Source organism: Acanthisitta chloris, unplaced genomic scaffold (assembly GCF_000695815.1).
Source record: "Acanthisitta chloris isolate BGI_N310 unplaced genomic scaffold, ASM69581v1 scaffold20480, whole genome shotgun sequence".
NCBI classification, from domain to species: domain Eukaryota; kingdom Metazoa; phylum Chordata; class Aves; order Passeriformes; family Acanthisittidae; genus Acanthisitta; species Acanthisitta chloris.
The window spans coordinates 4,155-17,093 of NW_008652423.1; the positions used below are offsets into that span (position 1 = coordinate 4,155).

A 12,939-nucleotide genomic window follows, 5' to 3' on the forward strand; every position below is an offset into this window, starting at 1 on the left:
ATTCAGGAAACCAAGAGCTGTAATGACAACTTCCCTGTAAGAATACAAGCCAAATCTGTGTTCTGCAGAAAGGGAGCAGTGTTGCTGCTGCTCCTGAATTCTCTGTGGAGACAAGCTATTTCCAGTCGGCCTCTCACTGGTTTAAGAGTGCCCGAGCAAAGGGAATAGGTTTTCTCTTGTTAGGAGGTTTTCCTCATTAGCTGCATTGTTGGTGGAAGTTGTTTTACCTCAGGAGATTGTGGCATTATTAAAAGCATTCACCACTGACAAGGGTGGTGAATAACTTTAATTAATTTATTTTGTTCTGGTTGATGTCTAGGAAAATGGAGGATGATGACGATGACATTCCCCAGCTTTCCTCCCATACGTTGGCTGCCCTCCAGGAGTTCTATTTGGAACAGCAGCAGAGAGAGGGCATGAAGACCTCCCAAGGGTTTAATCAATATTCCATTGGCTCAATAGAAGAAGACTGGGTAAGAAACCATAAACTTCGGTGAGTGGAGCACAGATAGAGGAGTAGCCTGTACCAAGTTTCTGTTGTGGATGGATAATGAAATGAAGTTAAAAAGTGGAACACTCAAGATGTTCCTGTTCCTGGATGGTAACACTGTAGGGAGATTTGCTTTAGTATTAAATCTGGTCATGGTTGTCTGTTTTGCATTTGTGTGGGGGGATACAAACTGAAAGTACGTGGAGAGGGAATAAAGCTGCTAACACAAACATCTATCCGTTCTGGAAATTTTAACTCCAGCCTGGCAAATGAAGGTAGTAAAGACTCTTCCCTGAGTTTGAGACAAACACAGTGCAACAAGGCCAAGTGATCTTTCCTTTCACATTGTATTTCTTTCTGTGTTTTATTTCTTTGGGTTTGTGGATGCCTGTCTTGCTGCTTGCTTTGATTTCTGACAGACTGACTTTTGACTTGTCTGTGGGTTGGGTTTTTTTTTTTACTTTTTTTTCTGATTTCTTCTGATGTAGTAATTTTATCCTTTATTTCCTTCTCTACCATCACTTTTCAAGTTCCTTTTTCCTCTTCTCCTAAAGTGACTTGATTTAAGAGCACATAAATACTGTGCATCTGCACATGGGGTTTGAAATAACCTTGTCAGCAGTTTGGATTACCTAGTTTTCCTGATACTGCAGTCCATGCTTTGGAAGCACACGGTGTGTGTGCTGTGTGTCACTGGATTGCAGAACTTGAAAGACTGTCAGGATAGTAGTCACCTTTCCAGCTTTACAATCTGTGACCTGAGAAGTTGCCGTGGATTTTGGTTTTCTTCAGTTATGATTCACCATACCTAACTGTACGTAGCACAGTCAGAAGATGTGATCTTGTTTCTAATTGTGTATTATCTTTCTCAGCAACTGAGCCAGTTCTGGTACAGCAATGAAACTGCATCGTGTCTGGCTAAGGAAGCTGTTGTGGCAGCTGGAAAAGGTGGCAGGTAGGTTTTAGTGATTGCACTGTAGATGTCTTCTCTGTAAATGTTTTATTTCTACTCCGTAGACAGAGAATGCAGTTTCATTCATTACTCATTGTACTTCATCTCTGTTCAGCTGAGATATTTCAGAACTGCTTTGCTATTCTTATTTAGTTAATAGTTTACACTGTTCTTCCCATTAGCATTTTATTGAATGCTACAGGCTCTGCCTTGTAAAAGTTTACTATGAATCTTTTTATTTTTTGAGAAAAACAAAGAGCTCCAGAGCATATTAATGACCTGTCATTCTTTTCTCTGTTTTTATGCAATGTTTCTGTAGAACAGATGGGAAAAACTTGGGTTTCTTCCTATTTCTGTAGGGAGTGGTTTTTAATTTCAAGTTTTGAAATATATTTTCTTGCTTTTCCGAAACAAGATTTAATGTGTAGTTAAGCTCAAGGTCTGTGCAGCAATGATGTTGAACAAGTAATGGCTTTAATACTTAAAACTTGGATATTAAAGTAATTGGTTGTTAGAAGAATGGAGGAATAATAGCTTACATTTTTGGGACTGATGTTTAAAATGATTTCATAGAATCATAGAATTTTAGGGGTTGGAATGAACCTTACAGATCATCTAGTCCCAACCCTCCCTGCCATGGTCAGGGACACCTCCCACTAGACCAGGTTCCTGTGACTGCGATTTCTGACAAAGAGTCCCTCTCCATCTTTCCTGTAGTCCCTTCAGATACTGAACAGTTGCTATGAGTTACCACCCTCACAGGAAAAAACCTTTTCCTAATATCTAACCTGAACTTCCCCTCCTTCAATTTGAACCTGTTACCCTTTGTCCCATCATTGCAGTTCCTAACAAGAAGTCCCACTCTGGCTTCCTTGTAGCCCCTTCAGATATTGAAAAGTTGCTCTGAGGTCTCCACGCAGTCTTCTCCAGTCTGAACAGCCTCAACTTCCTCAGCCTGTCTTCATAGGGGAGATGCTCTTCCCTTCCACCTCCTAAAAGCCTCTTTTTCCCCCTGAGCTTCCTCAGCACTTCCTTATTCATCCATGGAGGCCTTCTGGCATTTTTGTCCAGTTTCCTCTGTGTCTGGATGCATTGGACCTGAGCTTGGAGTAGATGATCCTTGAATATCAGCCAGCAGTCTTGGGCCTCTCTGCCTTCCAGGACCTCATCCCAAGGGACTATGACAAGAAAGTCATTGAAGAGGCCGAAGTCTGTTCTCCTGAAGTCCAGGGCAGTGAGCTTGCTATGCACCTTCCTCACTGCCCTGAGCATCTCGAACTACATCTAATGGTCACTATAGCCAAGGCTGTCTTGAAGCACCACGTTCCTCACCAGCTCCTCCCTGTTGGTGAGCACAAGGTCCAGCACAACTCTTCCTCTTGTTGGTTCCTCGATCATCTGTGTAAGGAAGTTATCATTGACACATTTGAGGAACCTCCAGGATTGCCTATGCACTGCCACATTGCTCTTCCAACAGATATCAGGGTGGTTGAAATCCTTGAGGACTGCTCTAGGGGGTTTATTGTTGCTTTTTGCCTCTTAAATTAATATCCTAAGTTATTGTGTGTTTTTCAGGATAGCATGTGTTAGTGCACCGAGTGTGTACCAGAAGCTGAAAGAACTGGATGGCAAAGATTTCTCAGTATGTATACTGGAGTATGACAGGAGGTTTTCTGTATATGGAGAAGAATTTATCTTCTATGATTACAACAACCCCTTGGACTTACCTGAAACTCTCCTGCCACACAGTTTTGATATCGTAATAGCAGATCCACCCTATCTGTCTGAGGAATGTCTTCAAAAAACTGCAGAGACCATCAAATATTTAACAAAAGGAAAGATTCTGCTCTGCACAGGTATGACTACTAAAAATATTAGGTCTCCTTAAGCATCATTTTTTCTCTCTCAAAACAAACTTATTCATGTGAGAGAAATACTAACTCAATAATACTAAATTACCATTAATTTAAGAAGGAATATGTATCCTAAGCTTTTTATTTGAATACTCAAGTTCAGCCTTGATTTTACACTGAAGGCAAGTGATTTTTAATAGTTCAAGCCAGTGCTTCTTTCCTATGGCACTGTGAGTTTTCCTGAATTTTTGAAGAATTTTAAGATCACCCTGCAAAGTTCCAGAAATACTTATTTTTTCTTGTGAAAGGGCCACTATAATTGCAATGATTGAAATCTGGGCATGGCAGACATAGGTGCAACTTATTCTTTATGCCTTATTGAATAACTTTTATTTTCATGTTACTTGTCCTTACTGGTAAACATAAAAAGAGTAATGTGAGTGAATGTGTGAGGGGATTCTGCCACTGTGATTCAAGTGAGGATATCTTAGGCACAGCAGGAGGAATTAAAAACCTGTGATAAGAGCAGTGAAACTAGATAACTGCACTTTCAGGTCTTTCTTGATGAAGATGTACTTGTGTCTGCCTTCACGGTGTTTCTTAAACTGTAATGCTATTACAAGACAATAAAGACATCCAGGAAGTCTTTGCAAAAAGCCAAGGGCAAAAACCCTCTGTGTGTACAATTTGAGGGAAGTCAACCAAGGGAAAATAAAGAATACATTACAATAACCTGTGGCCATAGAAAGCCTAATTCTTGGTTTAGCTGCACATGGCAGTTGTGCACAAGGATGGTTCTCTGAGCTCCTTTCCCTAAAATGGATAGGTGGTCCTTCAGTTTACAAAGTTTGAGAAATACTGCTCGAGGAAGTGATTTCTCAGTGTGTAGCTGCAAGTACCACGCTGCAGTTTATTTAAGTGGAAGAGTATATGTAATCTGTTTGCATTTCCCATGGCTCCCTACCATTTAACTTCCTTGGCATGCAGCAAGAAGACTGAGTTCAAGGCACTGATACACTCTACCTATTTTTATGCCATTTCTCAGCCATTCATTTCCTTGGGGTGTCTTCCATCCTGTTAGATTTATATTAGATTCCCCAGTAGATTCAGTTGTTAGGGAAGGCTGACAGTGTAGCTGCTTTAAGCCTTCCTTCCATAAAAAAAAGCAGGCTCTATGTATATGCATTTGGCAGGAGCTACTAAAAAAGTCCGAACATTCTGTTACTGTTTTTCTTACTGAATACCAATTTTTTTTGCTGCAGGTGCAATCATGGAGGAACAGGCAGCGAAGCATCTTGGCGTGAAGATATGCAAGTTTATTCCGAAACACTCGCGAAATTTAGCCAACGAGTTTCGATGTTACGTGAACTATGCCTCGGGGCTGGACTCATAACATCTACAACTTTTGCAGTCAAGCTTTTTTCTGTTGTTTTACCAGTGACTCCACGTTTCTCAGTGCTGAAATATTCAGCTCCAAATCACCACAGTGTGATAGCCTCCCTCTCTTCAATGAGCAAGCACTTGCAGTTACTGTGCTTTGTATCTTTACCTCTTAGGTAAATGTGGACCAAGGAATGCAGGTGCTGGATAATGGGAACTCCTCTGTTAGAGTTTCATTCTAGCTGGTAGCTTTTACCATTGAAGGACACTTCAGTGACCTTTTTTAAGTGATTTGGCTTATAATAACACAGGTGCTTGCCTTGCTTACATCAGAATCATCATTGCAGAAGAACTTGATACTTCTGTAATAACATAACCTATACATGTTAGTCCCTTAAATCCCAAATCATAGTGGCTCTGATTAAATACAGTGCCTGCTTTTCAGCAGATTTCAGTAGCAAATTAAAGATTATTTACTGGTATGTCAGGTTTATAGGTACAAGAACAAGTGGTTGGGTTTTTTTTCCAGTTGCCCATTTTTATGTTTCCCTCCTGTTCCGGTGACAGCAGCAGAGCAGAATAGAAGCATCTTAGAAATCATTAAATCTTACAAGGCCACTGAGGTATAACATAATGTATTGATAAACTCAGACAGTTTCTAACAGAAAAATTTTAGCTTTTATATACAAGGTTTGGACTGTATCTCAGTCAAAACAGATGATACAGTAGAAAAACTTTGCTTTGGGATAGCAGAGATTTTTGGCAACTGGGAATTTTTAAAGCCAGTTTTGACTAACCTTTTGACTCCACGGCTAATGTGCATTTGGGCGGAAGTTGGTTCATAAATTTCAAGGCACTCAGTACTTCTATAAATACACTCTACAAAACACAAATACATGTCTTTATGTGCTGTATTATGTAAAAGGCTAACAGAAATGCTGTGTCTACAAAATTAATCACCTAAAATGAAGTATTAAAAACATTATGTTGGGAATAAACCTAATTAAACTTGAGAGACGAGACTTTTTATAAGGTAGAGATAATGCCCATGTTTCTGTGCATTTCTGCTGTTTGGCTGCAGATTTTCCCATCTGGTGGAGTAAATAACTGAGCAGGAATACTGTAGATGGAATATAATCCTCTCTTAGTGCTCAGAGAACTGTGCTGCCTGAGCTGGACAGAAGAGAGGTACACAATCACCCATCCAAGCTCTTCTCTTTTCCATTTTTGAAGAGATCTGTTTACTTCCTGAGGATTTTCCTTCCTCACGTTTTTATACATGCTGCTTCCTCCCCATGTAGTATTCCTGAGTTTCATGATAACAGTTTTCTTTCTCTTTCACACACCTTGGTTTCTGTCAGACTGTAACAGGTGTTGTTAAAATGAGAGGCACAGCAGAGGAAGCGCCACTGGGCTGGCCTGACAGTCTCTCTGAGCCCAAGGCAAATACAGCCTTGCCTTTCAAACCAGAAGCCATGCTTGCTGCCAAGCCAGAATCCCCCCAAAAAATGACTGTCCACAGGTGACATGCAGCTGGGTGTAGTTCTTTTGCAGGTGGCTACACCATCACTTCTATGTGCACAGTTTCAAAGTAAAGCAAACCAGAATGTTAGCTGCATAGCTGTTGGCATGAACCTGTACTTCACAGCTGTAGTCTGGTTTATGTTTGTTACTTCAGTGTCTTGCACACTGAGCAGATGGAGACAATGGAATAACTCCTGAAACTTTATGTACCTGAAACTTTAACTATGTAGAGGATTCAAGTGGGACAGGTATTGCCAGAAGGGATAATATTCTTCCTGCACCACTCACCTAATAGAACATGCTGTTCAAATTGTAACTTCACCTATGTTGCTGCTTTGCTATTAATTGCTTCAGTTGTTTGTTTCATGTGGGTAAATACGTGTTGTTGGGCTCTCTACAGCAGAATTAAAGACAACTTTGCTATCTTCATTGAAGACCTTTCTTAAAAAATAAAAGTACAGCAGTCAGTTGTACCAAGAAGTTCACTTCCAAGAAAAGAACTGCTCTTTCTCACAAGTAGGTCAGACAGCTTTGAAAAGAGGCACTGTGAAGATGCACAGTCAGGAAAATAAGGGTAGATGTAAATCTGTGCAGATGCACTCAACAGAGCAGCCCCTTGTCCACTGGCTTCCCTCCTAAAAGCCTGGTGAGTGCAGGCAGCTGCCCAAGCAGAGCTTGACTAGTGGCATTTACAGCCTTCATCAGTGATGGGAGATAAACTATTTTTGTCATACTTGATTCCAAGGAAATAACTATTTCTGAGAAGGGAACAAGTCACAAAAATTCATAGTGAGTTTGTGCTTTGTGCCATCATGGTAACTTCAAGAAATATCATGTGACAGCACAATCTCTCTTTTCTTCTGTAATAGGATTATGAATAAAATAGTGCCAAGTAGAGATTGACTTTCTTTATTGTGGATGTCCCATGCACAGACTTTCTGTTGGAAGACACTGGTGAAGTGTTACCACCATGCTGCTTTTCCAGTGGCATTTACGATTGCAGCCATAGGTGCTACAGCCTCAGCTGCAGGATATCTCAGTGCCCTGCTGTCTGCTGGAATGTGACACTGGGCAGAGAAAACCTGGGGGCTGTGCACAGGCTGGTGGCTGTAGGTGGAAGAGAATATCCTGCAGCTGCCTGTACCTGAAACATTTCTAGAAAGGCTGTTGCGTGAAGTCCAAGGTACTTACTACTTCCAATAATATGTGCACAATGGTGTTGCTCTCAGCTTGATGTTGCACAGGTAGCCCATCCCTGTGCCACACAATTGCCTGCACCCATGCTCCTCTACCAGCATAACTGGGAGGTAACTCTGTTGGCTAGTTCTGTCACTCTCCCTTGGTTACCCACATGGAGCAGCCCCAGTGCCATGCACTGGGGTGGGAAACAGGGCAGCTGGGTTTGGTTTGGGTTGCAGAAGCCCCTTGTCAGCTGGTGTCAGAGCTGTGCTGCTGCTCTGCATCTTGTGTTCTTCAGCCTTCTCAGACAGGAGTACAGCAAAACGAAGTGGTAGCTCATGCCAGTACACAGTAAACCACATAGTATTCACTTGACCTCCCTCGTGTGCCCTAGTCCAGGTAGTCACAGCTGTTCCCTAACCCCAGCGAGATGAATGGGTGTTCATACTTCCTGAGTACAGGTCTTTTTCCCTGTTTCTCTTGCTGCTTTTGTGTTCATGTTTCCCCATGCAATTCCATGTTTACTTGCAGCTGTAGATCTCCACCTATTCAGACACACACAGGTCTCCACCTATTCAGACACCTTCAGGTCATGACTGGCAAGTAAATCCAAACTAGCATCTCAGGCTTTCCTCAGCCTTCCTGAATGATAGGAATTTTCCAACCTATCTTAAGCGATACTACAGAGAAGAAAATAATCTCTTTACCAAGGATATTGTTCTGTGTTTTGTGGCTCCTAATGTGTTCCAGGGACAACCTCATTGAAGGAAAAGATTTTCCTGGCACAACAAAAAAATTTCTCAAATCAGCTGCAGCTGCCAGATAGTTCCAGCTTTGAATTGTTTGCATTTATTGGGCCTGGAGTTGGTTCAATGAGGCATTTCATGTCTGCCTTCTGTCAACAGTTTGTGAAGCCTTGAAACAACTCCAGTGAGCCCTCCCTCCCTCCCCACCATGCAAATTAAAGGCAAGGCTGCAGCAGCTGGAACCAGAGGGCTAGAAGCTGGAAAGTGTCACACCACAGTTGATATAAATCCATGATGTGATGATCTTGTTTAAAAAAAAAAAAGAAATCCAAACAAATGCAAATTACATTTAATACCCAACCTTTTCCACATGAGTAATGTGGAGAGGAAGGATATTTTGAAGGTTAACAAATGTTTGTGTAGCTAATCGTTCTTGATGTTAAGTATCAACAAACAGTTGCTCACTAACAATACCAAACAGTTGCTCACACTAAAGCATAAACATAGCTTTCAGCAAACACCTAACTAGAAGCTGGATCTGGAAGCAAAACTGGCTCAGCTAAAAAGTCTGCTGCAGAACAGGATGAGGATTACCAAGGAAAATGGGCTCTGAACAAGGTAACCATGAGAAGCTTTCTGCACTTGTTGCAGTATGATGAGGTGGTCACCAGCATCCATGCTCTGTTGATCCACTGAGGTTTTCAGTTCTTTAGTACTTTCAGTCATCCAATTTCAGAAGCTATACGTAAGCTCAAGCATCTTTTTCTGGACTGGAGAAACTGGTTAAGTTCCATTTACCTGATCTTAGCTTACAGCTCCCAGAAATCCCCAGAACATGCTGTAGTTACTTGAAAACCTCAAAATGACTCCATAATGAATGCCTGTAGGACATAAGAACTGCAACAAAAAATGAGATTTGTTTTTTTTCTCCACATCATACAAATATATCCATGTGCTCTAATAACTAATTTGTTGCAGACACATTTGTATAACAAAAGTGTGTGGGCAGACAGGTGAGTTCTGCTGGAGGGCAGTGTTTACCCAGAGTTTTAGCTGGTAGCCCCTCTGGGTGTTTACTGAATGTTAAGGGCTGTGTGGTTTGACATTTTGTTGTTGTTTGGGGTCATTTTACTGCTTTTTATGGTGAAGACTTTGCTTTCTGTGCTGTGGAGTTGGAAGGTCCAACTTCAGCCTATCTGAAGTGTGTGTGTGGAGAAAAACTCCACAATGAGTAGTAATAGTGAAACCATAAGACGTCAGGCTGAAACATCATCTAATGCAGTGTTTCTCCATTTTTGTGGGTCTGCCTCCCTTTTGACCTCCTCTGATCACCCTTCTCAGAGGGTGAGTTCTCCCACATTAGGAGGAAGGAAAAGTGGTTGTAACTGCTGCAAGTATTTACATTCTCTGGGGAACAGGTAACTACTTATAATTGCTGGCAGCAGCTAGGCAATTAGCTGTTCTCTGAGTAGCATAAACACTTGACGACCTTTGAACTCTCCTTGAGGATCCCCTTGGGATAGAAGCATCACAATTTGAGGAAAAACAGATCTAAAGACAAGTAGAACTGAGGAAAAAGATCTGCAAAAGAAACACAGCTAGCAACTCCAATCTGACATTGTGATGGGTATCTTTTATTGGTTTCTGGACTTCTTAAAGTTATTTTAGGCTTTGTAAGAAGTTATACAGATTGCACTGCAAAAATATTGTTATGCTATAATGAGTCATAGAAAGCACAGTCAAAAATCATGCACCAAGACAAGGAGTTCTCATATGACTTTCATTCTCTATTTAACTTGTTAATTCTGGTTAGCTCATAGTCTTTCCATTCTTCATCCAACAACACTCCAAAGAAGTGTGTGTTTGTGTAATGTAGGGACTTTATCCACTATGAATTAAGCCAAATTTTGAGACTGTTGATGTAGCAAATACATTGCTGCATATGTTGTTTATTCTTTTTTGTGAAGATGTTGCAGCCATGATCCTTCAACTGTAAAAGACATTCTCTGTTGTGTATTCAGAGGTTTATCAATTCTGGCGAGTGTGGCCCTCTGAGGAGCTGTGTCTGTGCCAGGCACGCCCGGATATCCCTGATTCTCATTCACTACACTGAGTCAACATTCTGTCTCTTGTTCTGGAGAGGCAAGTTTTTCTGTATCCAGGGTTTCTGGTTAGGGCTTGCCATCAAGTTCCATCAGCAGTAAGCTGCACAGATGGAAGATGGCACTTCTGCAGACTAGCAGCTTTTGCAGGTGATTGTCTGTGATGTGTAGCATAGGGAAAAATGAGTCATTGATTGTGTACATCAGTTGGATTTAATACGTTTGGATTGGCTGGGACTCACCTCAGTAACCTCCTGTAGTATCTAGAAGTTAAGACCTAGCCTGCTTACTCACCTGCACTGTGCCTGAGATGAAACCTATCCTATGCACTTATTTCTAATGGGGAATCTCCTCTCCTAACATGAAGAAGGTTTTGGCCTTTCAACTGCCCAGAATACAGTTATATCACAAAAAAACAGTTAAACAGTTACTGATGGATGAAATCTTATACAGAATTCTTGGGACCCAGACCGTGTTTTTTCTAATTGCTATTTTCTGTGGAATTAGACTTAGTCCACATCAGAAAAGTCCACTGCAATTTTCTAATATTCTATTATGGGCTTTTTTCTCAACACTTTTGCACCCTTAGCAATTTGGCAAGTTTAAAAATAGCAAACACATAGAATATTGTTTCATGAATGACTCTAACTCAGCAAAGGTTTCCTTGCTGTAGCATATAAATAGCCACAGATATAACAGCCAAGAACACTACATGGAGTTTATGTAATATAAAGGAAGAGCCTCCCAGCCTGAGAAATTATCCTTTTAAACTCCTGATTTGGCACACGTATGGCAGATATGTGGTTTTTATATAAGGGTACTTAAAAGTACAGTATAAGAGATTCCTTAAAAATGTCTACAACCAGTAGCCTGCTGTAGTATTAGCTAGTGTGTCTTAAGAGTTGCACCATCTTCTAAAACTTACTGTGGATAAGCAAAGATAAAATGTTCTGCTCTAAGAAAAAAGAGAAAGGCTAATTTGGAATTTGCAAAATGAACTAAACATGTTCACTAAACAAGTGTATATGAACTAAAGAAGTTCTTAATATGAATTGCCATCTCTGATGATCTGAGTGACTGGACAAAACTTTCCATCTTGTAACCGAAATAACTGTGAGCAGACAAAGAGGGTAAGTCAATGTGTTTGCTGCTGTAGAGCCGTTTCCTGAGGTGGTGAAACCATGACATGAGGCCAAGTACTGTGACATGACTTCTAATAGATTCTTCATTCTGAGGACGGCTTGTTCTGGCTTACCAGCAACTTCACTTCTTGCTTATCTATGCTGGAGTTGACGCTTTCAGCCTCTTTTTCTGGCTCAGGCACACACGTACAGCCCACAGGGATGGTGATGTAGTCCTCGGTGTAGACGTAGCGGCCCCCAGCACAGGAGGAGGTGCGGCGCAGGATCACCGTGGGCATGTACACGGGGGTGCTGCGGAAGTGGAAATTCTCCTCGCCAAAGATCCCCATCAGGCAGCCCTTGCACAGGCAGTATGCTTCAGGAATGTATTTGGGGTATCTTGTGGGATCATAGGAAATTCTACAGGGAAGCAAACCGTAAACATTCATTAATATCTCTAAAAATAGATATATGCACGTGGGATTATATAATGTTAGATATTGTCCCAATTGTTATATCATGTTTTTCTTGTCGTTGCTAGGACAAAGCAGCTGTGGCTGTTGCTGTCTGGCTTCTAATTTGTGAAGTGTAAAGAAAAAAACATGAACAACTTATAGAGCTGATCAGGTCCTACAGTGCACACAGAGTTATGGAGTGTCTCGATTTCTGTATTGTAAGATTCAGAGGTTTAAGCAGATTAAGTTTTGCATTTTGGACCGAGTGGGTAAATAGAGCATTAAAAAGGGCACTTGGGCATTTCCAAGCTTTTGATCTGCCTCGAGTTCTTCAAAAATTGGTACAAATCCTTGTTGACATTATTATTGTTGAAGCCATGACATGATGTTTTAAGATTTTATAATTTAAATAGAATTGAATTGCACTGTTATTTCTGCAATAGGTTTTGCTCCCTAGCGTACTTAGGGTCATAATAGGGCCTTCCCCTCAAAAGCAGAACTCTCTATTTCTTTCTCATAATTCACCTCCACTGTCTCTTCCTCTAACCAGAGAAAAGTAACATTTCCATGCCCACACTGAGAAAAGCTGCAATATCAATGCTTTTTTCTGCCCTCTCCTGCTACATTTGGAAGTAAAGCAAAGCTTCAAGAATATAGCCTAGGGTTGGTTTCTTGTGGTAGTTTTTTTTGTCTTCCAAGTTGTTGTTGTTTAACCCATTTTTTTTATTAATGCCCTGTCTCTGGAAATTCCTGATTAGCAGGAGCTGGAAAGCTTGTCACCTAACTACAGCTTGAACCAACAAAGTCTAAGTTCTGTCATTCCTCTCTGGAGTTGTAGGATGCAGAAACAAAGAGGTGATGCTCTGGTCTTGAGTCACACAGATCCTGGCTGACCTATAGCCATTGTTTTTAGCAAAGAGAGTAAAAGCTGATAAAGTCTGCTTGTGTTTTTTTGAAATTAAAGACCAAGTGCACCGCAGAGTACATGTACTGGAGTGTGTAACCACAGTGCTTACTGTGGTGGTGATGTATTTGTTGCTTTGTTCCTCACCCACTTTTCCTGCTTATACTGGAAGTAATTGCTGGGCATGGCTGTAACTTGTGCTGTCACACTGTTACAGAACTAGCCCTGCTTCA

At 41.1% G+C, this 12,939-nt stretch overlaps 2 protein-coding genes across 2 annotated transcripts; one reads left to right on the forward strand and one right to left on the reverse strand.

Moving 5' to 3' along the window:
- Positions 1–318: 318 nt before the first annotated feature.
- N6AMT2 (N-6 adenine-specific DNA methyltransferase 2 (putative)) lies at positions 319–4,769 on the forward strand. The gene is made up of 4 exons (XM_009077283.1): positions 319–473; positions 1,363–1,445; positions 3,018–3,298; positions 4,558–4,769. Exons 1-4 carry the CDS (start codon positions 324–326, stop codon positions 4,686–4,688), a joined length of 645 nt encoding a protein of 214 aa, XP_009075531.1. The 5' UTR covers positions 319–323; the 3' UTR covers positions 4,689–4,769.
- Positions 4,770–11,451: 6,682 nt separating this feature from the next.
- IL17D (interleukin 17D) lies at positions 11,452–11,796 on the reverse strand. Its single transcript, XM_009077294.1, has one exon. The coding sequence runs from the start codon at positions 11,794–11,796 to the stop codon at positions 11,452–11,454; it is 345 nt and encodes a 114-aa protein (XP_009075542.1).
- Positions 11,797–12,939: the final 1,143 nt, after the last annotated feature.

Coding starts and splice junctions, on each gene's coding strand:
- N6AMT2 (XM_009077283.1), top strand. CDS start 324: ATGGAGGATGATGACGATGACATTCCCCAGCTTTCCTCCCATACGTTG. Junction 1,446..3,017: donor GCAGCTGGAAAAGGTGGCAG/GTAGGTTTTAGT, acceptor TGTGTTTTTCAG/GATAGCATGTGTTAGTGCAC. Junction 3,299..4,557: donor AAAGATTCTGCTCTGCACAG/GTATGACTACTA, acceptor TTTTTGCTGCAG/GTGCAATCATGGAGGAACAG.
- IL17D (XM_009077294.1), bottom strand. CDS start 11,796: ATGAATGTTTACGGTTTGCTTCCCTGTAGAATTTCCTATGATCCCACA.